Source organism: Semicossyphus pulcher, unplaced genomic scaffold, assembly GCF_022749685.1.
Source record: "Semicossyphus pulcher isolate SPU_LCO1_2020_fin unplaced genomic scaffold, fSemPul1.0.p SCAF_25, whole genome shotgun sequence".
In the NCBI taxonomy this organism is placed as follows: domain Eukaryota; kingdom Metazoa; phylum Chordata; class Actinopteri; order Labriformes; family Labridae; genus Semicossyphus; species Semicossyphus pulcher.
In genome coordinates, this window is record NW_027211699.1 from 9540201 (window position 1) to 9566985 (window position 26785).

At 43.8% G+C, this 26785-nt stretch overlaps 2 protein-coding genes across 6 annotated transcripts; one reads left to right on the top strand and one right to left on the bottom strand.

Annotated features, from left to right (window-relative positions):
- Positions 1-1406: 1406 nt before the first annotated feature.
- hoatz (HOATZ cilia and flagella associated protein) lies at positions 1407-1847 on the bottom strand. Its single transcript, XM_069676446.1, has one exon. The coding sequence runs from the start codon at positions 1845-1847 to the stop codon at positions 1407-1409; it is 441 nt and encodes a 146-aa protein (XP_069532547.1).
- A 2694-nt stretch (positions 1848-4541) lies between these two features.
- On the top strand, positions 4542-25409 carry LOC138604284 (myosin-11-like). Of its 5 annotated transcripts, XM_069676175.1 has the most exons (41): positions 4542-4706; positions 5516-5686; positions 8072-8228; positions 10756-10783; positions 11078-11177; positions 11382-11405; positions 11587-11679; positions 11757-11820; positions 11930-12028; positions 13156-13299; positions 13453-13548; positions 13647-13765; positions 14588-14740; positions 14828-15001; positions 15180-15353; positions 15675-15789; positions 15908-16092; positions 16248-16369; positions 16742-16811; positions 16953-17113; positions 17214-17322; positions 17984-18115; positions 18201-18407; positions 18541-18678; positions 18761-18884; positions 19286-19457; positions 20582-20794; positions 20982-21126; positions 21213-21419; positions 21526-21630; positions 21793-21945; positions 22035-22283; positions 22405-22617; positions 22701-22913; positions 23134-23295; positions 23381-23509; positions 23861-23949; positions 24271-24394; positions 24751-24959; positions 25041-25149; positions 25233-25409. In XM_069676175.1, exons 1-41 carry the CDS (start codon positions 4542-4544, stop codon positions 25407-25409), a joined length of 5793 nt encoding a protein of 1930 aa, XP_069532276.1. The 5 variants fall into 5 exon arrangements, with proteins under 5 accessions (XP_069532276.1, XP_069532281.1, XP_069532277.1 ...); XM_069676180.1 differs by lacking the exon at positions 11382-11405 and having other exon boundaries at positions 4623-4706; positions 11078-11189; XM_069676176.1 differs by lacking the exon at positions 11382-11405 and having other exon boundaries at positions 4638-4706.
- The last annotated feature ends 1376 nt before the right edge of the window (positions 25410-26785 follow it).

Below are 26785 nucleotides of genomic sequence, written 5' to 3' on the forward strand. Positions count from 1 at the left end.
TCACCGGAACGTCATTACGTAAATAAAAATGTGATTATATTTATTTATTTATATATAGAGCAAAGCCAGATTAATATGCCCATATCTGTAGATTACATTTTTTATTCCACAAATATTTTCATCGCCAAATTACTTTCAAAAAAAGATATTGAGCTGGGGATCATAGGCGCCTTGGATACTGGTAGATACACTCACGTACTATTCTAATAAGCTAATGTTAGCATGCTAATATCTTACATGCTAAACTGATATGCATAACGTGGTAAATATTATTTAAATATTACTAAACATTTGCAGGACATCATTGTCAGTGTGAGCATGTTTACATTAGCATTTAGCTAAACGCAGTGCTGTTCTTGATACAGTTTAAAAGAGCCGCTAGCATGGCTCGAGACTACATTTCTAATAGCTTTTGGACATACTATATATAGTACAAGGAAATAACAAGCTTCAAACTTGATGTAATGAATAAATGTAATTTCAATAGCATTTTGGCAAACTCTTTAGGACACGTGAACAGAGAGGTGCTTTGGGCTACTGATTGTGTTGTCTGTGGCTGAAACTTTACAAATAATTATAAGTGATATAAATCTGCAGTGATCCTGATAATCCGCTTTTCCAGGTGTTCATCCAAATCCTCAGTATGTTCCAAAACTATCCTATTTTTGTCTTAAAAAGGCTAAATATAGTGCTGCCCCCATTAAAACTTGCATCAATTAATTATAAGCATGTTAACCACACATAATTCTACAACAAAGAGAAAACTATAAACTGCTAACAGCCAGCAAAGAAGGGGATTGTTAGTACTCAACATAGATTCAAGACGAGGATCACTTTAAATCTACTTAAGGATACTTGAGGTTTGAGAGGTTAAAAAGCGTTTATAGACAACGTGCCTCTGTGTGCTCTTTGTGCTTTGAAAAACCTTAACCAAATTAGCTAAAGTCAACAGTCAGCAGGCCTCTTCTTATCCTATTATGGTTGGGCCTTCTCCACTGGATATTTGGAATTTGAATATCCACACAGGCTTCACTTCACCTTATGTAAGGCTGTTTGAAGCAGACTTCGTTATACTGGAAGCTGTTTCTGACACCTGTATGATTTTAAGACAGGAAGTAATCGCATAGTTTAATCTTTTATGAATGTAGAATAAGGGAGCTGCTTCATGCTTGAGGTGTTGCCAGTAATTGTAATATAAATTCCTGTCTAAATGAGACAAATAAGATTACCATCATTCATTTAAAGCTGTTTTTATGGCATTGTCCAGTTTTGCAGGTGCCTAAGTGCATTCTGGGAAGGACTCAAACGTAAAAAGAGGGCTGCATGAAATTATTATTTATTTAAACTGATTTTAATTATGACATATTTGCTTCCTCAGTGAATGCACGAAGCCTTTAAACAAACACTTATTGGAGCTGCTCCACCAGCTCCTTGTCCATCTCAGAGTCTGAGGAGTCTGGTAGCTTCAACGATTTTTCTTGGCCCAACTTGACCTTCGGTTTAAAGTCCACAGACACAAGCTCCTTCTGGATCCTCTGCTCCCTCTGCCTCTTCAGCAGCGCTAGGATGTCCTCCCTCTGGTGCGCCATGGCTTCATGCCGCCGCCTCTCCTCCTGTCCCTGGCAGAGAGCAGGGACACTCAGCTGTGGCACTGGGGCGGAGTGTTTGGGACCGGCGATGCTGACCAACGGCCGGGACACAGGCAGCCTCAGATGGATGACCGGGCGGGACTCCAGCGGCGGCAGGAGCAACTGAGAGCTCCAGAAATTCCTCGCGTGGGACACATCCTCCGGAGAAGAGCCTTCAAACACGATACATACTCTATCAGACTCCTCCTGGTTATTCATTTTACTCTTAAAAGTGATAACGGTTAAGTATGAAAGGGTCCAATTAGCAAGTGACATGAAAAAAGTGCGAGAGTTTGGAATGCTCACCATGGAAACAAGACGGCTACGGCGAGCGAGCATGAACAAAAAGATTTCCGCGTAAATCTTTCAAAATAATGTTCGCCTACTGCACAATTTATTGACAATCAAAATAAACCAGGGGAAGATGAGCATATTAAATGAATCAAACAAATTGATTACATCTATATTTCCCTATAAAGCGCTATATAGAGAGCAGGTCTAGACCTTACAATTGTTTCAGATGCATTTATTCATATAGTGTTGTAGCAACTGCATAATGTTGTGTGTGCAGAGATATTTTAACTAATTTATAACTCTGTGGCATTAATATATTCTAAAATATTACAACATTATATTTTTATATTGATTATATCATAAAAATAACAATTTACCTCTTAAAAGCAGTGAAGCTAATGGGGAATGCACGACTAAAGTACAAGTACTTAAAAACTGCTAACTAATGACAAACTGTATTTACTCATCAGTTTATCAACTAATTATAGTCACACAAATACTACAGCTCTGTGTACAATGCTAAGCTTTTAATTTGAAGGCAGAGCAATTAAACCTTTCCTTTCCCTGTGATAGGCTGGATGGAAGTCGCCCGTGCCTGCTGCCAACTTTGGAAACGAGGCGGGTTGCAGGAGCTGCTCCACCCCCAGGTGTCCCGGGGAGGTTTAAATAGTGTGGAGAGGAGGAAGGACTTCAACCTCGTCATCCTCATCACTTCTCTTACCTGACATGATAGTCACACATCCCTGGAGTTGAGCCTCCATCCTGCACTGAGGGCTGACGTGCTGCACAGTGAGTACAGAGACTGCTGTATTTCTTCTCTGACACTTTGGACGAAACAACAGCTTTAATACAGAGGACAGGTAGAGGCTTTTACTTTTTGAATAATATCTGCTTAAGTTACCTGTTGCATGAGTCACAGAGGCTTTAATATTATGCAAACTTCCTCGATAACTTAAAAGAAGAACTAAAAAGTCATATTTCTGGATTCTAAAGCTAAAAAAATAATTGCTGCTGAAATTAATAAATGGACATGAGATTTTTTTAAATTTTAATTTTGATTGAAACCAATACCCTGCAGCATTATCCCATGAATTTAAGTGACGGAAGAAGGTGAAAATAGCTACAGGATGAAATTTTACCATTTTTGTGGGTTTTTGATGGATTTTAATAATTACATTTCTCAGTGAATACGTCAGAAATCCTCATTAGAGCTGCTGAATTTTAATTACTGCTTACATACCTGCTCTGTTTTGCCTGTGTGCCAAAGGCCACACATGGATGCACCTTGTGACATGTCACAATTTTGGTGTAAACGGTAAGCTTGGCTGGACACATGAGCTGCACCTTATAAGGTAGTATGCCTGCTAAGTCCCTAGCATCCCTCTTTGGGCTACCAAGCTTACCAGGAGCAAAAGGGTTAGCCAAACATGGGCATTCCAGCATGGCAGCTCAGTTGTTTGATTATAGGAGTTATCTGTGTGCTGCTTTTCATGTTTTATTGCGTGCTGCTCAATGGGAGGTCAAAGCAGCCTTGTGACCTACACGAAGAGGCAGAGACAAGGATAAGTGAGTAAGTAGCTCATTGCAAATTGCACCGAGGTCGTTATCAGCAGTAATCTGTCAGGCAGTTCACTAAAACAATATGTAAATGATCTGTGTGATGCAAAGGCAGCAGTTTGAGTCATAAGAGGAGGAAGAAGGAAGAAAAAAACGTGAGCTAATGATGCTGGTTTGTCTTCTGTGTGGTAAAATTTCTGCTTGGTTACTTAAAACTTGTCCTCTCTGCTTGATGCAATGTATTATTTTGTTGGTAACAACATCTGAGGTAGTGTCTAGTTAAGGGTAAAGTTAATTGTTCCTCATAATCACATCAATTACAGTGAAGAAGTCTTTGGCAATGAAGTTGATGTTCTCAAGCTGCCCACGACAACTAAGACGTAGAAAAGAAAGTTAAAATATAGAAATAAGTTTTGTATAAAAAGAAAACAGTGATGACATGAACAAGACTGTTATGTAGACACATGTGCAGTAATGTGTATGTGTAATGGAGACCGGTTATAGACAGGTGAGAGCAGCATGTAAACGAGCGATGCCTGTACATAAACAGTATTCCTTTTTATGGTTAATTGTTTAAAAACTTGATGACAGTTGTGGCGTCTTTTTTTATGTTTCTAAGTCTTTATAATGAAGATTATGTTTTGAGGATTTTATATTTTTATTGACGATAACGAGGCCGGCATGATATGAGGAAAATCTGCGATGGCATTGTTCAATACAGCGACGACAATATGACGCACAATAAACAAATAAAGAGGTGTGAATATTAGCTCACATGTTGCAGCCTGATTGATAGAGGACTCACTGTTGGGTGTCAAAGAACGCATGTGTTTTAGTTCATTTCAGAGTTTAATTTCTGCTGTTTGTTTTGCCAGTAAGCCAGAGGTCAAACCGAGGTCAGAGGTCAACCCAACTCCCATCAACCCCGCAGAGGCTGACCCAGTCGCCACTGACGATCTTGACAACAGCTCGACCACCTCTGAGCTACCAGAGACCGACTGTGGCCCAGACGAAGCCGGTGACCCTCAGATCGATTCAGCCTCTAACGGTGAGATTTCAAACATGGCTGACCCAGCCCCCGACGACAACAAGTACCTCTTCCTGGAAAATGACTTCCGCAACAGCGGGGTGGCGCAGGCAGATTGGGCGGCCAAGAAGATGGTGTGGATTCCTTCAGAGAGGGAGGGCTTCGAGGCGGCCAGCCTGAAGGAGGAGAAGGGTGATGAGGTAATGCACTTCCTGATGATGTCATTGTTATTAGATGAGGCTGCAGTTTCTTTGCTTCTGTGCATGTTGCTGTTCTCACATGACTTTTTACTTTAACTCTCTGTCTTTTCATATTTGAAAGATTTAACTGATCATACAGTTTTTTTTATTATTTTTGAAATGATTTTAATGTATTATTATTATTATTATTATTATTGTTATAAAACTTAGTTGCACTCACATATTATAACATTTTAATCTTAACCAGGGTTTGGTTTCACCATGCCCTGTTTCACATTACAACTTTCTGCGCACTTTTTAACCCCTGCCCCTCAAACTGCATGTGTACGCCACTGCTGAATTGGTTAGCTTGTTTGTGTAGTTGTGTTCTTCTGGTGTTTTCAGTGGTGAACTTAAACACATTATTTAAATAACACAATATCATCTTAAAGACTAGGCAATTGACGCAGCGGCAGACAAGTAACTCCAGTGTCCTGCAAGGTTAAATGTTGAGTCTGGTGACATTGAAGAGGCCGATGCAGTGGCTGTTTCTCGTTAAAAAAAAGCATCTTACTCTTTAACGAAAAGGTCTCTGTGGGGATTTTTTCTGTAATGTTGTCAAACTCTGAAAATAACGAGCCTCTCAGCCGGCCCAGTTGCCTTAAAGGATTACATTGCCGCCATTACAGCCCTTTTCAAACTGCACAGAGCTGACTGATGTCACCACAGAGTATTTGTTAAGTTTAAACTTGAATATATGGAGAATTGAGTCTGTTAAAAGAAAAGACAGAGACACAAAGATTGACCTTGGAGTGTGTTTTTGGGCTCAGGTGCTGGTGGAGCTCTCCAACGGTCAGAAGAAGACTGTGAACAAAGATGACATCCAGAAGATGAACCCGCCCAAGTTCAGCAAGGTGGAGGACATGGCTGCCCTCACCTTCCTCAATGAGGCCTCCGTCCTGCAGAACCTGAAAGAGAGATACTTCTCCAGCCTGATATATGTGAGCAACACACACACACACACACACACACACAGTTTATATTGCTGTATTAGAGAGGACCCTCCCATAATGTAGTCCCTAACTTGAAGTTTCTTTTTAAACACATCGTTAGTGTCATTTTCACGATACACAGCGGGCCTTCTGTCAGTTAACAATATAATGGTTTGGCACTAACAGCTGACTGACAGCTAATGATTCATTGGTTGCCTTAACAACAGTAGAAAAAAAGGCGCAGGGAGCTGCTGTGTTTTTTAATCGTAGGCTTCAACAAAGGCTCGTGGCTCGCATTTTACGGCCTCCAAAACACGCTCTGTCTGATCGGGCCCTGACTCTACCACCGATAGCTTCTGATACTTTTAATAAGCTGCCACAAATGGAGCGACGCCTGCAAGCTACTTCAGGCAGGCGACTCGAGCTGCACCGATTTCACACTTGACATGCATCATTCTCCACAATCACCTGACACCTGACACGTCCTCCAAATGTGAAGTCTTTTAAAGCTGCGAGATCTCCGCTCTCTTCCTCTGCTCTGTCGTTGCCACCGCTGCCCTGCACCAGTACTGCGCCCCTACTGTCAGCCCCACCACCACCCCAGCATCCACCTGCAGGCTCCGGCGAGGGGGGTTTAAGATATTATCTCATCGCTCCTCAAATTTAAAAATAAATCTGCGAGGAGTGACGAGGTCGGAGCCTCGATGCCAAACACAGGCTGTGTTCTGCTGCTGCAACAAACATTTCAAACCATCACAAACGTGACAGTGAAATCCTTAAAAGTAATTTAACATTAGAATAATAGAACAATTCACCTGTCAGATGTGACAAACAGTAGACCTCTGGAGTTTATGGGAAATGCAGTGGATTAATGTTAAAGTGAAACATTTTAGCTGAAGTTTGCAAGTAAAGAGGAAACAAAAGTAACATGAATGAAAAAAAAGAAAAACAGTTTAGTAAAAGAGTTAAGTACACCGATCATAATGACAAGGTTAAACGATTTGATCTTGTTAAAGAAATGTCTTCATCGTCTGAGCACAAAACAGGACCTTCGAGTCAGAACAAGGTCGTGCTTACATTACAGTCCTAATAAAGGTACCTTCAGTTAAACATGACCTTCAAATATAAAGCGGATATTTCTTGGTTATAAAACATACCATTTTGTTTTGAAAAGGGACCTCTTTATATTTTATGTCTTCATATCAAAGGCTCTGTATTTTATACTGCATGTCCTATAAAGGTCAGCGGGTAAGACGCTGCTCTTAGATCTCCTTATGAAGTTCAGGTGGAAAAGTCCTCGTTTAAGGACTGTGTGCAGACACTCCACGTAGACTCAGGGTGAGATGAAAGGATCAACAGCTTATGTTTTTATTTTTTCAGTCGGTCTCACAAAGTCTAATAAGGTACGGGATGTAAAATTAAAACCTGACCTGGTGCATCTAATACAGACTGCCGTGAGGATCACTGCAGGTTAAGACCTTCAGTCCCTCCAGTCCATATATGAGCAGACACCATCTGAGCGGCCCTAAAAACATCACTAATGCTGAATCGCTGTGACCCTTCGGAGGATGACACAGAGTCCCACAATGAATAAAATGAATAAAATAAAAATATGAAATGTTGTACAGCAAACTTTGTGCAGTATGTCAGTGTGAAAACTGGTTATTTTTAGCTATGATGAGGTAGTGAAGAGGAGCAAAATGACAAGTTGATTAGGTGACAACATGTAGCAGAAATGTGCTGTAGGGTTGCCTCTTACAATTACTTTAATTACTAGTTTATCTGCTGAAGAATTTCTTGATTGGTTGTAAACATGGAACGATATTAAATTCTGGTCAAAATACAGCAGCTGTGGTCGAGCGACAGACAGGAAGTGAATGTAAATATGTATGTAAATAAAGCAGTGGTCACGCTCTAAACAACAAACTGACACGCCTACACCTCCGTACGACCCCGCGGGAAGGTGCAGGGTTTAGTTTTTATAGGCCGAAGTCGACTGTGTGTGTCTGTCTGCTCCGCCCTCCGTCACACCTGGAGCTCTGATATAGCAGCGACGCAGCGGACTGTTCTCATTCACAGAACGACACATGAAGACGTTTTGTGAAGTCTCTTTCACGTCACATAAAGATGCAAACGTTACGATAGCAGAGCAGAGAGACGGACATCAAAAGGGTCGAAATAAGTGCACTTTGCTCTATTTTATCCAGATTAAAAATACGCTTCAAACTATGGAAAAAATCTCCACAATGTAACAAAGTAGAAGTTTAAAGTAACAAAGGATGGAAATAGTCAATTAAAACATACGTACCTAAAATTGTACGGTACTTAAAATTGTAAAAACTCATTCCACAGTGAATTTTTGACGTTGCGATGTGAAATGACGTGTTTTTCCAGACGTACTCGGGTCTGTTCTGCGTCGTGGTGAACCCCTATAAGATGCTGCCCATCTACTCGGAAAAGATCATCGAGATGTACAAGGGAAAGAAACGTCACGAGGTGCCGCCGCACATCTACTCCATCACAGACAACGCCTACAGGAACATGATGCAAGGTAACTTCATGAGCCTTACCCTGACTCTGTGACAGCCTGCTGTTGCTTAAATATCAGGCTAGTTTCTGAAGTATTATAGTGTTATTATAAAAGTGTATTTGAGGTTTTATATAATATATGTTATAATATTGGATTTAGATAATAATCAATGTTATATATATTATATATAATGTTAATTGTGCATAATGAGTACTCTTACTTTGGTGCTTTCATTATGTATTTAATGCTGATACTTTCATACTTCAGTAGGATTTTGAGCACTCTACTTTTACTCAAGTGAACCACCTGCAGAATGAATTCATACTGACTGGTTTTTCGATGGATTTCAGGGTTTGTTTACCAAAATATAAGAATGGAAGTCACCAGCTGTGCCCTAATTCAGGGGCTGCATGTTTCGAAGGAGGTATTGCGTCACGCGCTGACACACTGAGTCGAAGGCTGTCACATTTTGAAGGCTCCTTCAGATGTGTCCTCCTTTTCCCGGGCCATGAAGGATCCATCAGGTGCATTCTTTGTGGCCCAATGTATCCCGAGATTCACTTCGCACCAATTCAAATAACATGGTGGACTCTCAAGCCGCCGAGGAATACTCTTTAAATGTAAACGTTTTTGGTTTCAACTCAATCGAATAGTTCAAGATACAAATGTCAAAGATAACGAAAGGGGCCTTGAAACAAATTATCTTTACAATAACAGGTTAAGTTAAGTGACGTTAGTTATGATAGCTAGTTAGCCTGCTAGCTACCTGTTGCTGGGCAACAGGAGCCATGTTTTGTTACGCAAGGGTAAGGGCGGGAGCAGCTGGTGACGCAAACAGGAAATCCTTCGTACACCAGACCGTCTTTTTTCAGTTCGGCTTTAGCTTCCACACAGGCTACGAACGACTCATCCTCTGTAGACTGCGTCCTTCAAAGGATGCAGCCCCTTAATAAGACACAGCTAACATATCTATAGCTTTAGTATTTAATGCAACTAACCCTTACTTTAAGGGTCAGTTCAGCTAACTTACATATTCTCTCTTGCTGATGGTGCATTCAGTTGGGTCCTTGTAAGTAATATTACAAGGACGAGTGTAGACCTGCTTTATGTGTAAAGTTTTGTGAGATAACTTTTGTTATGATTTGGTGCTTTATAATTAAAAAATATTGATTTAATTGACTTTATAGGAGACTAAATCTTATTTGCTAAAGCACCTATTTGAGAGTAGCCGTTTAACATGTAATCTAACCTCTAATCTTAAAGCAAGTGTTACCTCCTAAAAATGAATTATGTAGGAGTCCTCACAATGTGTGTTAACAAGTATACCTGAGTCAAATTTATGTGAGGTTGGAACTACCAGTTATGATCATAATTATTAATCTAATAGCATTATTTTGTATGTTATAAGGAATGCAGATTGGGACCCCCGGTAGAGACACAAGCAGAGCCTCAGAGTAAAGGTTGAAATAGAGTTTATTGTTAAAGTCTTACCTTGAAAGGTGATTTTGGCTTGTCCGAAGCAAGAAGGTCCTGGGTTGCGAGGGCGGGTTTTGTGGAGTCAGAGTTTACAGATTTTCCAGAGTCAGAAGCTGGCTGGGTTGCGGAGGTTGAGGTCCTGGAGCTGGGTGCTGGAGGGACACAGGAGAGACAGGGTTAACAAGCCGCCACTAGATTTCAAAAATACTTTCAAAACAGCCGAAAAGCTTCCAAAAATCTGAAACTTTGTTTAAAATCATGAAAGGACAAAGAAAATAATAAGATGATTTAATTTGAGAAGTTGTACCTGATTGATTTATGGCACTTTTTCTTCAAAGCAACTTTAACAGTGAACTTTAAAGTTTTACAAGTACAGCATTCCTCCTTTACTTGGCTTTTACTTTAAATTAGGATTGCCTTTTTATGATCATTTGTTATATTGTCTTTACTGTTTACTTTCTGTTGTGAAATCTTTATGCATCATGTTCTTAGTGTGTTCATGTGAGTTTACTGTTACTGCAAACCTGCTGTTGCTACTATACAAGTCTGGGGGGAAAAAGTCGTATTTATAGATGCTGATTTGTGGCACAATCCTCCTCTACAACAAAGTGTTCTATAGCCCAGTGTGTTTCATGTTTAATACTCTATGAAACAGCAAATACACACCCACTTGCTTAGTTATTAAATCAAAGTTCAATGGTAGCAGGGAGCAGCCCTGATTGAAGCCTCAGAGCGTGCCGTCTGCTCTCCGGATGGTCCACCAGTGACCTCAGGCCAACTCCATACTTTCCATTCAGCCCCAGAATGGCCATACATGGAGCAGGGAGACAAGATTACAGCGATGGAGCCCCGCATCCACCTGCTATTTTTAGATGATATGAGTGATGGAGGCTAATCTCCCTCTGAACGAGATCTCAGAGCCGCTGTTTGCTCCCGTGTCCGAGCGAAGCGGCATCGCCTCGGAGTTCATGTTTGGTCTGTTCGGCTTGACTTCAACTAACGAGTTCAGCTCAGTTAAGATTTCACATCCCTTCAAACGCCCCTCTCTCTCTCCCTCTCTCTCTCTCTCCAGACCGTGAGGATCAGTCTATCCTCTGCACGTGAGTCAAATCACACAATACTTCACCATTTTCCACACACACGCACAGACACACACACATCTGTTTCCACCACTTAAAGGGACAGTGCATTGGCTTGTATCAATTTCCTCTATATTAACATTAACCTTAACCCTGAATTAAGTGTTAACCCTAAACCTGAGTAGTGTACATTGTGGGGACTGGTACCCAAAAGGAAGGGCCGGTCTCCTTCTCTCTTATAACCCCTGTCTATGAGTGACTTTGTCCTTGTCTCATGTCTCACACCTGTCTCCTCACCTTTGCTCTGCAACCTAGAGGTGAGTCCGGAGCAGGGAAGACAGAAAACACTAAGAAGGTCATTCAGTACCTGGCTGTCATCGCCTCCTCACACAAGGGCAAGAAGGAAGCAAATCCTGTGAGTTCCAAAGCTTCATAACGCTGATTTAACGCTGCAGCTGCTGTCCGCTCAGCTGCGTATAATCCAGAGAACCATCGCTGGTTTGTTTAGCTGAGGTTTATTGATGCCGCTCTGCTGCATTTCAAGCTGTCACGCAAGAAGCCAATTTTCATTCATTTAACCTGCTTGTGTTCTTGTTTCTGTCTGCAGCCGCCTCAACAGCCGCAGCAAGGATCTCTGGCCTTCGTGAGTATAAAGTTTCATATGGACACTTAAACACAAGCATCTGCAATTGGCCAAAATAAGTTTTGCCATATTTGACAGAACATTGGACAGACAATCCAAAGAAGTGCAGCCTCTTCTTTGAGTTTTTTACTTAGATACACAGACATACTGGATCAATGTGTAACCTTGTTACGGGCTGCAGGGGGAGCTAGAGAAGCAGCTGCTGCAGGCTAATCCCATCCTGGAGGCATTTGGAAACGCCAAAACCATCAAGAACGACAACTCCTCCAGATTTGTAAGTTTGTAGTCCACACCTAAAACCCGTTTGGCTTTTAGTTATTTCAGTCATTAATGAAGTTTTTGTCTCCACAGGGGAAGTTCATCAAGCTCAACTTTGATGTGACCGGCTTTATCGTTGGGGCGAATATTGACACCTGTATCCTAGATTAAAGTTGTTTGTTTTAAATCTGTCACGTGCCATTCTGCTCCCAACACTAACTAAAAACAGACTGGTTATCTACTTAACCCTCTCCTGACCCTCTCAGACCTGCTGGAGAAGTCTCGCTGTATTCGTCAGGCCAACACTGAGAGAGCCTTTCACATCTTCTATTACATGGTGGCCGGAGCCAAAGAGAAGATGAGGGGTGAGAAACGAGACATGACTAAAACATGAACGCTCCTCTTAAGATATATTGGAGCTAGTATGACATATCTAGGAAATTGTCTGAGCGTTAGCATCGCTATTACGGATGTCTGACCTGACGCTGGAGGACGGGGAGTAGCTCGCTCTTCCTCCTGCTTTCATGCACTCATCATGCTGCACTTTGTGCTGTTTTTCCAGCTTGAACAAGTTAGTCGTGTTGCTTTGCGGGGCTTCTTAACATCACTCGCCCTAAACCTGAAATACCTCCAAACAAGCGATGAGGCGTTTCAGGGGAGCGGTGTTTCGGTTTAACGTGGGACTCGTTCTCTTCCTGTTTTAGTGTAACAACAAGCAGCGTTCAAAACGTGACTGAGCTGACTTAATGCCTACATGACACGCTCACACAAACAAGTCTTCAAAGTTTATTTTGAGATCGCGATGAAAAACAACAAAGAGGCATTCACGAGGAGGGCTACATATTCTCTTCCCTTTTAACAGCTGCTGTAACCACGACAACCACAGACACATTCAGTTGAAAGTCTTCAGTTAACATGGTTACTTGTTGAACCGAAACATCGGTTTCTGTTGTTTACTCTTCCACTCTAAACTACCGCTGCAAGGTAGGCGCTCATCACATGACATGCCAGCTCCCCCAGAAGTGAAGCCCAAAGCTCTGCATCGCCCCCTGGGGGAGGGGCTGTTAGTTTAGGGAGCGCTTGATTTGATATGCAGCAGAATTTTCTACAGGCGGAGCATTTTAAACGTCGATATCACCGTCAATCATGTTTATTTAATCGTGGGAAGACAAAATCAGGATCAGGGTTAATATTTGCTTAATTGTGCAGCTCTAGTTTTAAATTTGGTTAGCCTAACTCGGCATCAAGAATAAAGGAAGAGGGGAACAACTAACCCAGTGAAAAATTAACCAACAAAGACGGTGAAAATCTGGCTGACATCTTTTGAAAACTTTAACTTTGGGTTACATCCATACGCAGACGACACACAACTCTACCAAACCTATCGGGGGGGAAAAGATAAAGATACAAATCCTCAATAACTGCTCAGCTGACATTAGAAGTTAGACGTTTAACAACAAATGATTAAAACTTTTGCTCTGTTTGTGTTTAGAGGAGCTTCTGCTGGAGGACTTCAGCTGCTATCGTTTCCTGGTGGCCGGTCACGTGGAGATCCCCGGTCAGGAGGATGACGAGTTGTTTATTGAGACTCTGGAGGCCATGGAGATCATGGGCTTCACTGAGGAGGAGAGATTAGGTACCAACTGCTCAGTTGTTACCATACACGCTTTGTTCTTGCTTTCTAATTTGTATTCAATTTCTTTGTTTAATGTTTGCACCAAAACACCAACATAAATGCCTTGAATGCGTAAAGCTTCTTGGCAATAAACTGGTTTCTGATTCGCTGCAGGGATGTTGAAGGTGGTGTCCACGGTGCTCCAGCTGGGCAACGTCAAGTTCGAGAAGGAGAGGAACAGCGAGCAGGCAACCATGCCTGACAACACCGGTAACCATTTCAGAATACATCCAACACCAGCATTATAACCTCCTGTGAACCTCTCTGACCCCTTCTTTCTCCTGTCTACTGTGACCCTTCAACCCCAGCTGCCCAGAAGGTGTGTCACCTGCAGGGTATCAATGTAACCGACTTCACACGCGCCATCCTGACCCCAAGGATCAAAGTGGGCAGGGAGGTGGTGCAGAAGGCGCAGACCAAGCAGCAGGTAACATCAATAACACAGAAAATAAAAGTACAAAGTCTAAAGTAAAGTACCTGAGCCTACGAGCTAAATAGGAATTCAGTTGTCTTTGAACACTGGACCTATTTATACATATTTTGGGGTCGAAACGATTAATAAGTGGCAGCTAAGAAACTCAGATTGTTATTCATTGCGTCTGACAACATTACAGAAATTAGAGTTCATGTAAGATCCCTTTTTAAACCAGAAAAGCAATTACATTTCTCTCTGCTAAAGCACCAGAATCCATTGACAAAATAGATCATTTTACCTTGCAGAATTTCTGGTCTACAGCAAACCAATCGGTTAGTTTGTTGCTATCGTTGTATGTTACAGAAATATTCTGCTGGATTCCAAATTACTATTTTAGACACCAAAGTCACAAAATAATGCAAACAAACTCACCTTTCAAGGCAGCGGTAGACAAGCATGTTAAGCAAGCTAAATGACCATTTTTGTAAATGGAATCTGGTAGCTTTGAAGAAAACGACATAATAGCCGTTCCTTTCAGAGGGAGGGCCGCAATGCATGCTGGGTGTTGTAGGAATGTAGAATGGGCGAAACCACAAGCTGTTTGTACAACTTTCTCCACAGCTATGGCGCCAATTTCAAATATTACTGCTTCTATTGATTACAGAGAACACCAGCTTTGACTGACAGTGGCTTTTTCCAGGGGCGAGTTGCTCCCTTAAACACTCAGTTGCATCACTTTCCAGCAACCAAACACTACAAAATCATCCTAACATAAATATATGAAAAAAACAAACTCCTGTTTCTCTCCGTCTATCCATCCTCCTCCTCCTGCAGGCTGACTTTGCGATCGAGGCTCTGGCTAAAGCCATGTACGAGCGCCTGTTTCGTTGGATCCTGGCCCGAGTGAACAAGACGCTGGACAAGAGTAAGAGACAGTCGTCCTCCTTCCTCGGCATCCTGGACATCGCCGGCTTTGAGATTTTCGAGGTGATTTCTTACAGAAGACTGAATTTTCTTTTCCTTTTTTTTGTATTGATGATATTTAATAATCGCTGTAACGCTTCTCTGCCTCAGGACAACTCCTTTGAGCAGCTCTGCATCAACTACACCAACGAGCGTCTGCAGCAGCTCTTCAACCATACCATGTTCATCCTGGAGCAGGAGGAGTACAAGAGGGAGGGCATCCAGTGGAGCTTCATCGACTTCGGCCTTGACCTGCAGCCCTGCATCGAGCTCATCGAGAGGCCGGTCAGACCAGCTGCAGCCACACAGACAAACACAATTACCTCTAATGAATCAATAGATTTGATTGTTTAACACAGAGTTCATCATGACCATAAAACCAAGTTAGAAGTTTAAGAATATTTTATATAATCTTTTTTAAATACTCTTAAACTGAGCCTCTGTGTCCCTCACTGTCCTGCAGAACAACCCTCCAGGCATCCTGGCCCTGCTGGACGAGGAGTGCTGGTTCCCCAAAGCCACCGACATGTCCTTCGTGGACAAGCTGCTGAACACCCACACGGGTCACGTCAAATTCAGCAAACCCAAACAACACAAAGACAAACTGATGTTCAGCGTTCTGCACTACGCCGGGAAGGTGAGGATCGAAACAGTAACATGAATAACATTTATTGTTTAGTTAAACGATAGGGCCGTTTTTTTTTCTCTTTGACAACAAATCCCATAAGAAGACCAAAGAACAACAAAAGCACTGTTTTCTTGTGTTTTCAAACATTTATATGGACTGCAACTATGGTTACCTATAGACTGCAGCCTGCTGATACGTGATTGGACAATATTACTCGGACTACAAGTGTAGTTCAAATGGAAACCAGAACACTTGCCTTCCCAGAAATCCATGTTTTAATTTAAAAAAAGATTAAAATGTAATACAAACACAACTTCTATCTATTTGCAGGTGGACTATAATGCAGCTAACTGGCTGACAAAGAACATGGACCCTCTGAATGACAACGTGACCGCTCTGCTCAACAACTCCTCCAGCAACTTCATCCAGGACCTGTGGAAAGAACGTCAGTCCTCCATGACGGGGCAACGTGTCCTAATTTACCCTATTCGACCAGAAGTACCACCGTAAATCTTTAGTCGTGGTAATTAAATGTGTAATAAATCTGTTTTCCTCCGTGTCAGTGGACCGAGTGGTGGGTCTGGAGACCATTACCAAGATGTCGGAGCCAACTTCCACCAAATCCAAGAAGGGCATGTTCCGCACAGTGGGCCAGCTGTACAAAGAGTCTCTGGGCAAACTGATGACCACGCTGCACAACACCCAGCCCAACTTTGTCCGCTGCATCATCCCCAACCACGAGAAGAGGGTAGGTCATCTGCACAGCCTTGTTCTATTACAGTAATACTACATTTAATGTGGATGTCTTCCTTAAATGTTCCCAGGATACGTGGTTTTATTTGAGCTTATAGAGAAGAGCATGTGCATGCATTCAGTGTTTGTTGGTCTGCTGCTGTGCTGCAGTCGGGGAAGATGGACGCTAACCTGGTTCTGGAGCAGCTCAGGTGTAACGGCGTGCTGGAGGGAATCAGGATCTGCAGACAGGGGTTCCCCAACCGCATCGTGTTCCAGGAGTTCAGGCAGAGGTGAGGGAGCTGCAGAGGACATATACTATGTATCATTACACATAACAATTGAATTTAAGCAGCAATTTAGTAAATGTAGTGCTGCAGCTCTTCACTGTGACCACTAGAGGACAGCACAAACACCATTCCAACTTCAAAGTATCTCCAACAAAACATCTTCAACTATTTCAAGAGATTTAACCAAATGAGGACAAAGTTAATTTAAAGTTTAATTTGAAATAAAAGAATAAGATCGATTATTTTTTATTCACTTTAAATGTATTGCATTCTTGCAGCTTGTATTCACAGCAACACTTATATGTGTAGAGTAAAGTGTGTCTTTGTGTGTCTGAACATTCGGTCTTGATCTGCTGTTTTTGTTGTCTGTTGTAGATATGAGATTCTGGCTGCTAACGCCATCCCGAAGGGCTTCATGGATGGGAAGCAGGCGTGCTCTCTGATGGTGAGAAGTGTTTGTATTCTGGATTAGGGATTCTGTTTCACTGTTACACACCTGCATTCATTCATGTAATGTTCCTCCTTAAAGCACACTGTCTTCTCTCCTTCCCCTTCCCGTCTCCTCTCCTCGTCTCCTCTCCTCCAGGTGAAGCACCTGGATCTGGATACTAACCTGTATCGTATCGGTCAGAGTAAGATGTTCTTCAGGACGGGGGTTTTGGCTCAGCTGGAGGAGGAGAGAGACCTCAAACTGACCGTCATCATCATCGCCTTCCAGGCTCAAGCACGAGGATTCCTGGCGCGAAAGTACGACAGAGCGTTAGATGTCTGAACAAAGTATCCATGTTAATGTTGATGACACACATGTTTACGTCTGCTTTTTTTGTGTGTGTGTGTGTGTTTTCAGGGCTTTCAGTAAACGTCAGCAGCAGCTGACCGCCATGAAGGTCATCCAGAGGAACTGCGCCTGTTACCTCAAACTCAAGAACTGGCAGTGGTGGAGGCTCTTCACCAAGGTTACCACACACACACACACACACACACACTTTGTTATGTTTTGATCGTGCATTGTACAAATTTGTACATTACAATATTTAGAATTCTGCACCCTTTGCACGGAGGTTTGTTGCAGAAGGACTTGAAACTCAAATAGAGACTTACAAAGCCAACGCTTTTTAATGCTGGTTGCACAACTGGTGCAGCTGCATCAACATTTTTCTATTTTCTTTTATTTGTTCTCCCCGTGCATGTGTGGGTTTCTTCCGGCTTCCTCCCACAGTCCAAAGACATGCTCGTTAGGTTCATTAGTGACTCTTGATTCCCCATAGGTGTGAATGTGAGCGTGAAAGGTTGTCTGTCTCTATGATTGACCGGCGACCTGTCTAGGTGTAACCCCGCCTTTCGCCCAGTGACAGATGGGACAGGCTCCAGCTTTCCTTTAAGACAAATTAAAGTGCCAAATCTCAGTGTGTAGATCTGAGCCTGATGAACTGATGCTGAATGTCCCGCAATGGCCACCGTACAGAAATAAACACTTTTTATGTAGGTAATAACACAGCCTTTTTCTTACCCCTTCTAGCTGGTATGATTATAAATGTACATACCTGGTAAATGGCATGAAACCAAGTACTATGTATTCCAAAGAAACTGAGTGTTGAATGTGTGTGTGTGGTCCAGGTGAAGCCCCTGCTGCAGGTCACCAGACAAGAAGAAGAGATGGGTCAGAAAGATGAGGAGCTGAAGGCAGCGAAGGAGGTGGCAGCAAAGACGGAGGCCGAGCTGAAGGACATCTCTCAGAAACACACGCAGGTGAAATAAATGCTCTTATTTTATCACTTTTTTTTTTTACATCTTAAAGTACATTTCCAGTAAAGACTGACGTCTCTGTCTTTAGCTGGTCGAGGAGCGAGCCCAGCTGGAGACGAAGCTTCAGGCGGAGACGGAGCTGTACGCGGAGGCCGAGGAGATGAGGGTGCGACTGGAGGCCAAGAAGCAGGAGCTGGAGGAGGTGCTGCATGAGATGGAGACCCGGCTGGAGGAGGAGGAGGACCGCAGCAACGTGCTGCAGCAGGAGAGGAAGGACATGGAGCAGCAGCTGCAGGTGGACACTTAATACTTTATCATAATTTATTGTTAGAAGTAAGTTTTTGTTGATGTTTTCTGACTTTAAAAACTTTATTTTTGCAGTTTCCTTAATTTTTGACTTTAACTTCCTCACACATGTTTTTCTGCAGCTCATGGAGAATCACATAGCGGAGGAGGAGGACGCTAAGCAGAAGCTGCAGCTGGAGAAAGTGGCCGTGGAGGGAAAAGTCAAGAAACTGGAGGAGGACGTTCTGATGATGGAGGACCAGAACAACAAACTGCAGAAGGTAAGAAGCGGCGGTGTTAAGTGGAGGTGTGGTCGGTGTTGAACACACAACACATGCTGAGCTCTTGTGTCTGTGTTTGCAGGAGAGGCAGCTGCTGGAGGAGAGGATGGCTGATATGAACTCTAACCTGGCCGAGGAGGAGGAGAAGTCCAAGAACCTGACCAAACTCAAAGCAAAACACGAGAGCATGATCTCTGACCTCGAGGGTCAGTCACAAAACATCACACTTCTATCTTTACCGGCCTCCAGTCAGGTTTACTCACTTCTGTTTAGACTTACTGAGCTTGTTTTTGTAACTCATAAACCGTCAATCATTCTGTTTTTGTGCCAATCCTTCAAAACAAGAAATAAGATAAAACTATACATATCGTAAGTTGCTTAGACGAGACATTAAAGGTTTTAGCTGGAAAATAATTAATGTTAATTCCTTATATTAAATCCTTAATTAGGATTTTTCAATATAAAACTTTTGCCAATAAAATTAAATGATTTAATTTATCTTCTTGGAAGCTAACGACACACGTTCTTCTGAAGTTCTCCACTTTTCATTTCTTTTATCCGAGAGCTTTTCATAACAAATCGCCGTCTTCATCCCGTGTGTTTGCAGTGCGTATGAAGAAGGAGGAGAAGGGTCGTCTGGACATGGAGAAAGCCAAGAGGAAGGTGGAGGCGGAGCTGGCCGACCTCCAGGAGCAGCACGCCGACCTGCAGGGCCAACTAGCCGAGCTCCAAGCCAAGCTGGCTGCCAAGGAAGAGGAGCTCCAGGCCACACAGGGCCGGTAAAAGAGATTTCATTTAATCAAAAGAATATGGTCAACCATAAAAGGCAAAAATATATATTTTTGAAGATTATTTATTTGGGCCTTTTATGCCTTATTTTAGAGAGAGGACAGTGGATAGTCTCAGAAACAGGGGGTTAGAGAGTGGTGATGACACTGGCAAGGGGCGGAGGGTAGGAGTTGAACCCGTTGCCGCCACATCAGGGACTGAGTCTGTTTACATGGGCCGTGTGATTTAACCACCGACGCCCAAGGCAACAATATTGTTGGGCCGAAAAACATTATAGTGACGTTTAGCTGCAGTGGAGCTTAAAACAGCAAGTTTATCCAGAGGGTGGCGCTAGAGGAGACATTAATATGCTCAGTAAATCTCAATGCTTCCATCTCTCTTTTAAAGAGTGCATTATCTTATGTCTAAGGGGTGATTTTACATCACTGAAAAGGCTACAGGATCGACAAACACAGTAACGTTAATCCTCAGGGGACCTTGATTATCTACAGCAAGCTAAATGGTAATAAGTAATCATGCAATCTTGTGTAGAAAGCCGGGAATTAACTTGAGAAGTAAAGTACCCTTCAAACAAAGAACAAAACAAAGAACTTCGTCCCCCAGCAGCTAACCGACAACAGAATCAAGGGAGCTATGTCAGATCGTTTCTGCAAGTTCCTGAGACCAACATGCTGAAAATTGTGGATGAAAATGCCAGGAGTGCAGGTTTTTAACTTCTAACCTAAGCTCTCTTTTATCTCTTTATTCTCGAGAAAAGACTGTCTAAGGTGCGCACTAGTTAATCTGCCTTTAAGTGTGGCAGAATATAAACAGTTTCACCAAGCAAAGGAGTTCAAGTATCTTGGGGTGTTGTTCATCAGTGAGGGTAAAATGGATTGTGAGATTGACAGACGGGTCGGTGCCGCGTCAGCAGTTTCTCCACGCTGCCAGGAAAAAAATCTGGTGAAAATGTACTGAAAACGTTCTGGAATCTGCTTGACAAAGGGTGAAGAGTTCCCAGAGGTTGCAAAACCTCAACAGATACAAATACAGAGCACGTCAGTGTCTTAGATCCCCCTGCTAATGGCACAAAAGTGAAACTATTTAAGAACCTTTCTTGTGTCTGTGTCCACAGCTTGGAAGAGGAGACCATTCAGCGTGGGGCGGTGGTGAAGCGGGTTCGAGAGTTGGAGGTTGTGATCTCTGAGCTGCAGGAGGACTTGGAGGCAGAGAGGGCAGCCAGGGCGAAGGTGGAGGCGGCTCGACGGGACCTCGGAGACGAGCTGAACGCTCTACGCACCGAGCTGGAGGACAGTCTGGACTCCACCGCCGCCCAGCAAGAGCTACGGTCTGTACCATCTCATGTATCCTCCACATCTGAACTGTGATTATACAACATTAAGGGAAGGAAACACCCTGAGAGTTTGACAGCTTGAGGTGCTGGATAGTAAACAAAAGTGTCACAAGCTATCTGAACTTCCAGGCTGTGTTATTGGTGGATGTGTTGTGATGTCATGTGTTTATGTGACTGGCAGGGCGAAGCGTGAGCAGGAGGTGGCCATGCTGAAGAAGGCCATGGAGGAGGAGGGACGGAGCCACGAGGCCCAAGTCCAGGACCTGCGACAGAAACACGGCCAGGCTGTGGAGGAGCTCAATGAGCAGCTGGAGCAGGCCAAGAGGGTAAACACACACACACACACACACACACACTTACATTTGAAAACATTTACTTTTTCACTCACGTCTCATCCCGTCTTTCTGTCCAGGTGAGGGCTGGTCTGGAGAAAGCCAAGCAGGCTCTGGAGAAAGAGTCTGCAGATCTGAGCGCTGACCTGAGATCCCTCGCCAGCGCCAAACAGGACGTGGAGCACAAGAAGAAGAAGGTGGAAGGTCAGCTGAACGACCTGAACTCACGCTTCAACGAGAGCGAGCGGCAGAGGACCGAGCTCGGGGAGCGAGTCTCCAAGATGACTGTGAGTCGAGAAAATACGAATGTTGTCAAGTTATTTCTAATTTAGTGTCAAACAACATGTTTGGTTCTTAAATGCACCTGTTCTTCTTTTCTTTGGCCTCTGTCAGATGGAGCTGGACAGCATGACAGGTGTGTTGAACGAGGCGGAGGGAAAGAACATCAAGCTGAGTAAAGACGTCTCCACTCTGTCCTCCCAGCTCCAGGATGCACAGGTAAGGACGCCTCTCCCATCTAGAGACATTTTGCAGAGACTGAACTTCACTATTTCTCTGATCCAAGACGAGAAACTTTGGATACAATTCACGTTTGTTTTAAGTGGAACATCAAGACAAGAAAAGTCAAACCAACGTAATTCTCTGCTCCTTCTCCTCCAGGAGCTGCTGTCAGAGGAGACCCGCCAGAAGCTGAATCTCTCCGGACGCCTGCGTCAGATGGAGGAGGACAGGAACAGCCTGATGGAGCAGCTGGAGGAGGAAACGGAGGTCAAACACGGGGTGGAGAGGCAGGTCTCCAGCCTCAACATGCAGGTAGTAACCTTAGACAGAAATTAAAACTGAACTGTGAGAGTCATAGAAGGTCACGTCCTCTAAGCTCTCTCCGTTTCATCTCCACTCAGGTGTCTGACTACAAGAAAAAGCTGGACGAGATGTCGGGGACGGTGGAGATGCTGGAGGAGGGGAAGAAGCGTCTGCAGCGTGACTTGGAGGCGGCCAACAGCGAGTACGAGGAGAAGGCCTCAGCATACGACAAGCTGGATAAGAGCCGGAGCCGGATGCAGCAGGAGCTGGAGGACGTCCTCATGGACCTGGACAGCCAGCGGCAGCTCGTCTCCAACCTGGAGAAGAAGCAGAAGAAGTTTGATCAGGTTTGGATGAAACTCACTTTGTTCTGTCTACCTGAAGCCTCAGATTAACTTTGGAACATTTCCTCCATGTGCAGATTTTCCGTTCCTTTGTGTTCATCTCTTCATCTCTTGTGTTGGTCAGATGTTAGCCGAGGAGCGTGCAGTGTCCCTTAAGGTTGCAGAGGAGCGTGATCGAGCAGAAGCAGAGGTGAGGGAGAAGGAGACGCGGGTGTTAGCTCTGGCCAGAGCTCTGGACGAGAGCCAGGATGCTCTGGAGGAGGCGGACAAGACCATGAAGGGCCTCAAAGCTGAGATGGAGGACCTCATCAGCTCCAAGGACGACGTGGGAAAGAATGTAAGAGGAAACGTCTGAACACATAAAGCATTATCTCAGGTTCACATAAATTCCAATCTGATCTTCTGTCCTTCCTCCGTCAGGTCCACGACCTGGAGAAGGCCAAGCGAGGCCTGGAGGCCATGGTTGAGGAAATGAGAACGCAGATGGAGGAGCTAGAGGACGAGCTGCAGGTCGCTGAGGACGCTAAGCTGCGTCTGGAGGTCAACACTCAGGCCCTGAGAGCTCAGCACGAGAGGGAGCTGCACGGCCGCGATGAGCTGGGCGAGGAGAAGAGGAAGCAGCTCCTCAAACAGGTGGAGTACAAGCTTTCTGGTGATCTCCATACCGTGGAGTTTAAGTGCAAGAAGTGGAAGGAGGGTTGTAGTCATGGCATGTATCTGAATAATAAAAAACAAAACTATAACCACTATTTAAAAAGTAGATGTAGTCAAGAGTTAATCCCAAACTGAAATATAGTTAAAGGGAAAGAAAACAAAAACTGCCATCTCGTCCTCCCTGCTCTCTCTCCATCAGGTGCGTGAGCTGGAGTCGGAGCTGGAGGAGGAGAAGAAGCAGCGAGGTCAAGCATCAGGCAGCAAGAAGAAGCTGGAGGGGGAGCTGAAGGACATGGAGGACCAGCTGGAGGCCACCAGCAGGGGGCGTGACGAGGCCATCAAGCAGCTTCGCAAGATCCAGGTTAGCACGGACATTCACGGATAAGAAGCTCCAAAGCAACTAAAGCTGGACTGTTGAGCTCCTATCTGACCTCCTCTCCTCACAGGGCCAGGTGAAGGACCTGCAGAGGGAGCTGGACGACTCGCGTGCAGCCCAGAAGGAGGTCCAGAACTCAGCCAGGGAGTCTGAGCGCAGATCCAAAGCCATGGAGGCCGACATCGTCCAGCTGCACGATGTGAGAAACACGTCGGCTTCACAGTCAAAGCTTGTTGTCTCCAGTTGTTAATGATCGTGTGAAAATGTTTGCAAAGTGACCTTATAAAAACACACAAGAATTAAACAAATCAACAACGTTAGTCTATTATATCAACTATCTATATCAACACCTCCTGACTTCCTGTTTGTGGCTCTAAGCTCCAAAGCTTTTGGTTCCAACTGACAGAAATGTTTCAAAACACACAAAACCTGGGGGTTTTTTGTACCCCAAGAAAAAAAGAACAACTCAGGACTTCTCCTTTAAGGATGAAGATATTTGCATTTTTTTGTGTATTAATGGTGGCTTAAATCTTCCCTTCTGTCCCTCCAGATGTTGGCAGCAGCTGAGAGAGCTCGTAAGCAGGCAGAGACAGAAAGAGACGAGCTGTCTGAAGAAATGGCGAACAACTCCTCTGGAAAGTGAGTCATGTGTTATTAAGATAAACATTTTTAGGTGAGAAGGAATACAGGAGTGAAAAATTAGAATGTAGGTAAGGAAAGGTTTGTCAGTTGGTAGAAGAATAAATACGTCGGTTTGGGATTTTGTTTTTCTGCTGCCACAAAAGGAGTTGAAGTTTATTAAATGGCAAGTCGTTTCAGTCTGAAGTTTTGTCTTTCTGCGAGCTTCTGCAGATAAAATTTCCTTTAATTTAACTGTGAAAATGTAAGTGTAAATTTGGTCTGTTACTCCCCCTTTCCTCATATTTACCTTCTCTTCTTTCATGTCATCTCTCCCTTCAGATCCATGTTTTCAGATGAAAAGCGCCGTATGGACGCTAAGGTCAGCCAGCTGGAGGAGGAGCTGGAGGAGGAGCAGGCCAACGTGGAGAGCCTGAATGACCGGCTGAGGAAGAGCCAGCAGCTGGTAGGTTCGGGGTCGAGCAGAGGGAGGACGTGAAGATGTGTAGAGAGCGTTTAAAGAAAGACAAGCCATGGCTGTAAAATGATTCACTGCTTGAACTTTCTCAACGACAAGGAACCTTTGCAGATACTTGGTTGTTGGATCATTGCACGCAAAGAGTCATGGGTTGTTGTCTATTGTACATGTGTCTTTAGACTGCAGTGGAAACGTAGACAACATCCGGCTGAAGGAAACTTGTACTTCCTTGAAATGTAGTTCCTTGGACTAAAACTTCCAGGGTTGAAATGCAACTACAGTCGGTGTTATTCAAATGCAAGCTGTAATTCTTTCTCTTGGTGTTTTCTCACCCCGTCCTGCAGGTGGAGCAGCTGGGTGCAGAGCTGACAGCAGAGAGGTCGACTTCTCAGAGCAAGGAGGGATCCCGGCAGCAGCTGGACAGGCAGAACCGAGAGCTGAAGGCCAAAGTGCAGGAGATCGAGGCCCAGGGCCGCTCCAAACTCAAATCCTCCATCGCCTCCCTCGAGGCCAAGCTGAGAGAGGCGGAGGAGCAGCTGGAGATCGAGAGCAGGTAACAGTGCATGATGGGAAACTTAAATTAACGGACACAGGAAGAAGATGCAGAAGGATTAAATGTTCTGATGTTGTGTAGAGAGCGCCAGGCGAACGGAAAGAACCTGCGTCAGAAGGAGAAGAAGCTGAAGGATTTAAGCATCCAGGTGGAGGATGAGAGGAAGCAGGCGCAGCAGTACAAAGACCAGGTAACTCTGATCACAGTGCTAACAATACATCAGGTGCATTTAACGTGCTTTCACTCACATACCTGTTAATAAAATCTCTGCAGGCGGAGAAGGGCAACGTGCGCGTGAAGCAGCTGAAGCATCAGCTGGAGGAGGCGGAGGAGGAGGCTCAGCGTGTGGCGGCCGCTCGCAGGAAACTGCAGAGGGAGCTGGACGAGGCGAGCGAGGCCAACGACGCCATGAGCAGAGAGGTCACTTCACTCAGGAGCAAACTGAGGTAACGAGGGGACAATCAACTAATCTTCCTCCTCTGTTTTTATTCTCTTATGCCAGGCTCTAATAAAGAAAAGTGATGTGTGACGGCATCAGATGATTTGTGATTTTAAATTCCCTCTTCCTCCTTTCATGTCCTGCTTCACACCTTTCCTCAGACACCACTGATCTGCAAACTGTCCTCAAAGCCTCCTGGGAGTTTTCTCCTCTTCCTCAGCGGCCTTTTAACTTCCATTTCTTCATCGCTGTCCTTTTCCCTCCAGTTTACACCTGCCGCAGCGTTTCAGGGGCTTTTTAAAAAAACAATCTCGCTTTGCAACAAGCTGCTCTCTGTTCTTCCTCTGTCCTGCACCTCCTTCTGACCCTCCTCTTCCTCCTCTCTTTCTCTTCCTCCTGATGTGTCGGGCGTTCCCAGGCGTGGTGGCGGTGGCGGCGGTGGGGAGGCGTCGTTCAGCAGCCCCAGCCCTCGCAGCAGCAGCGGTGGCAGCATGAGGAGCCTGGGGCTGGGAGGGAGCATCGGCAGGAGGAGCACCATCAAGGAGAACTCAGTGGAGCTGCAGGAGGAGGAGCCTCGGTCCCCGTCTCCTCGGGCCTTCAGCCCTCCTCTGGAGAACCGTGTGGATGACTACCCCCCCGACGAGTAGAGGGAGACGAAGCATTATGATCAGATTAAAGCGGGAGGAGAGTGTGCTAGAAATATTTTTATGCTTTTAATTTGAAATTTACTTTTAACAATAACGTAAATATTCCTAAACACAGAAGAGTCTCTGGATATTTTAACAACATGATGAATTTAAGTTTAAAATTTGTATTTTTTGGACCTAAAAACAGAAAAGAATTTAGAATTAAAAGAGAAAAAGAAAAAAGAAAATGACCAAAAAGATTTCTTAAAGAACCAATTTGGTGTTTAAAAGTAACAAAACACTTCAGCGTCCCTACCTTACTAACACAAACATTATTACAACATTTATCTTTATTTATTAAATTATTTCTAAACTTTTATTTTATTTACTTTATATACAAGTCATTAAAAAAAGTCCTTAAATTGTCATTTTTAAAGCTAATTTGCAAAATATCTGCAGGTTCCAGCTTCTCAAATATAAACATTTGATCCTTTTTGTTGTCAAATACGAAGGTAAAAGATTTTTTCACTATTTTCTGTTACTTAAACACAAATTAATGAATGGATTTATCTAGAAAATAATCTACATATAAAATAGTAATATACAGTAATATAAAAGAAGTCTTAACTTATAGTTCGGTAAACACAATCATGTTTTTTTTGTCATTCCAGCATCTAAAACGTTTTGATTCTTAATACATTTATAAATGTTTCACTGGTGTCTTATTAAACACTACAGTACCCATGAGCCTCTGCGGCTGT

What these genes read in the sequence shown, in the direction of transcription:
- hoatz (XM_069676446.1), bottom strand. Translation starts at nt 1,847, where the DNA reads ATGAATAACCAGGAGGAGTCTGATAGAGTATGTATCGTGTTTGAAGGC.
- LOC138604284 (XM_069676175.1), top strand. Translation starts at nt 4,542, where the DNA reads ATGGCTGACCCAGCCCCCGACGACAACAAGTACCTCTTCCTGGAAAAT. An exon ending in AGCAGAAGAAGTTTGATCAG is followed by an intron (nt 22,284 to 22,404) that starts GTTTGGATGAAA and finishes TGTGTTGGTCAG; the next exon opens with ATGTTAGCCGAGGAGCGTGC. An exon ending in GCGAACAACTCCTCTGGAAA is followed by an intron (nt 23,950 to 24,270) that starts GTGAGTCATGTG and finishes CTCTCCCTTCAG; the next exon opens with ATCCATGTTTTCAGATGAAA.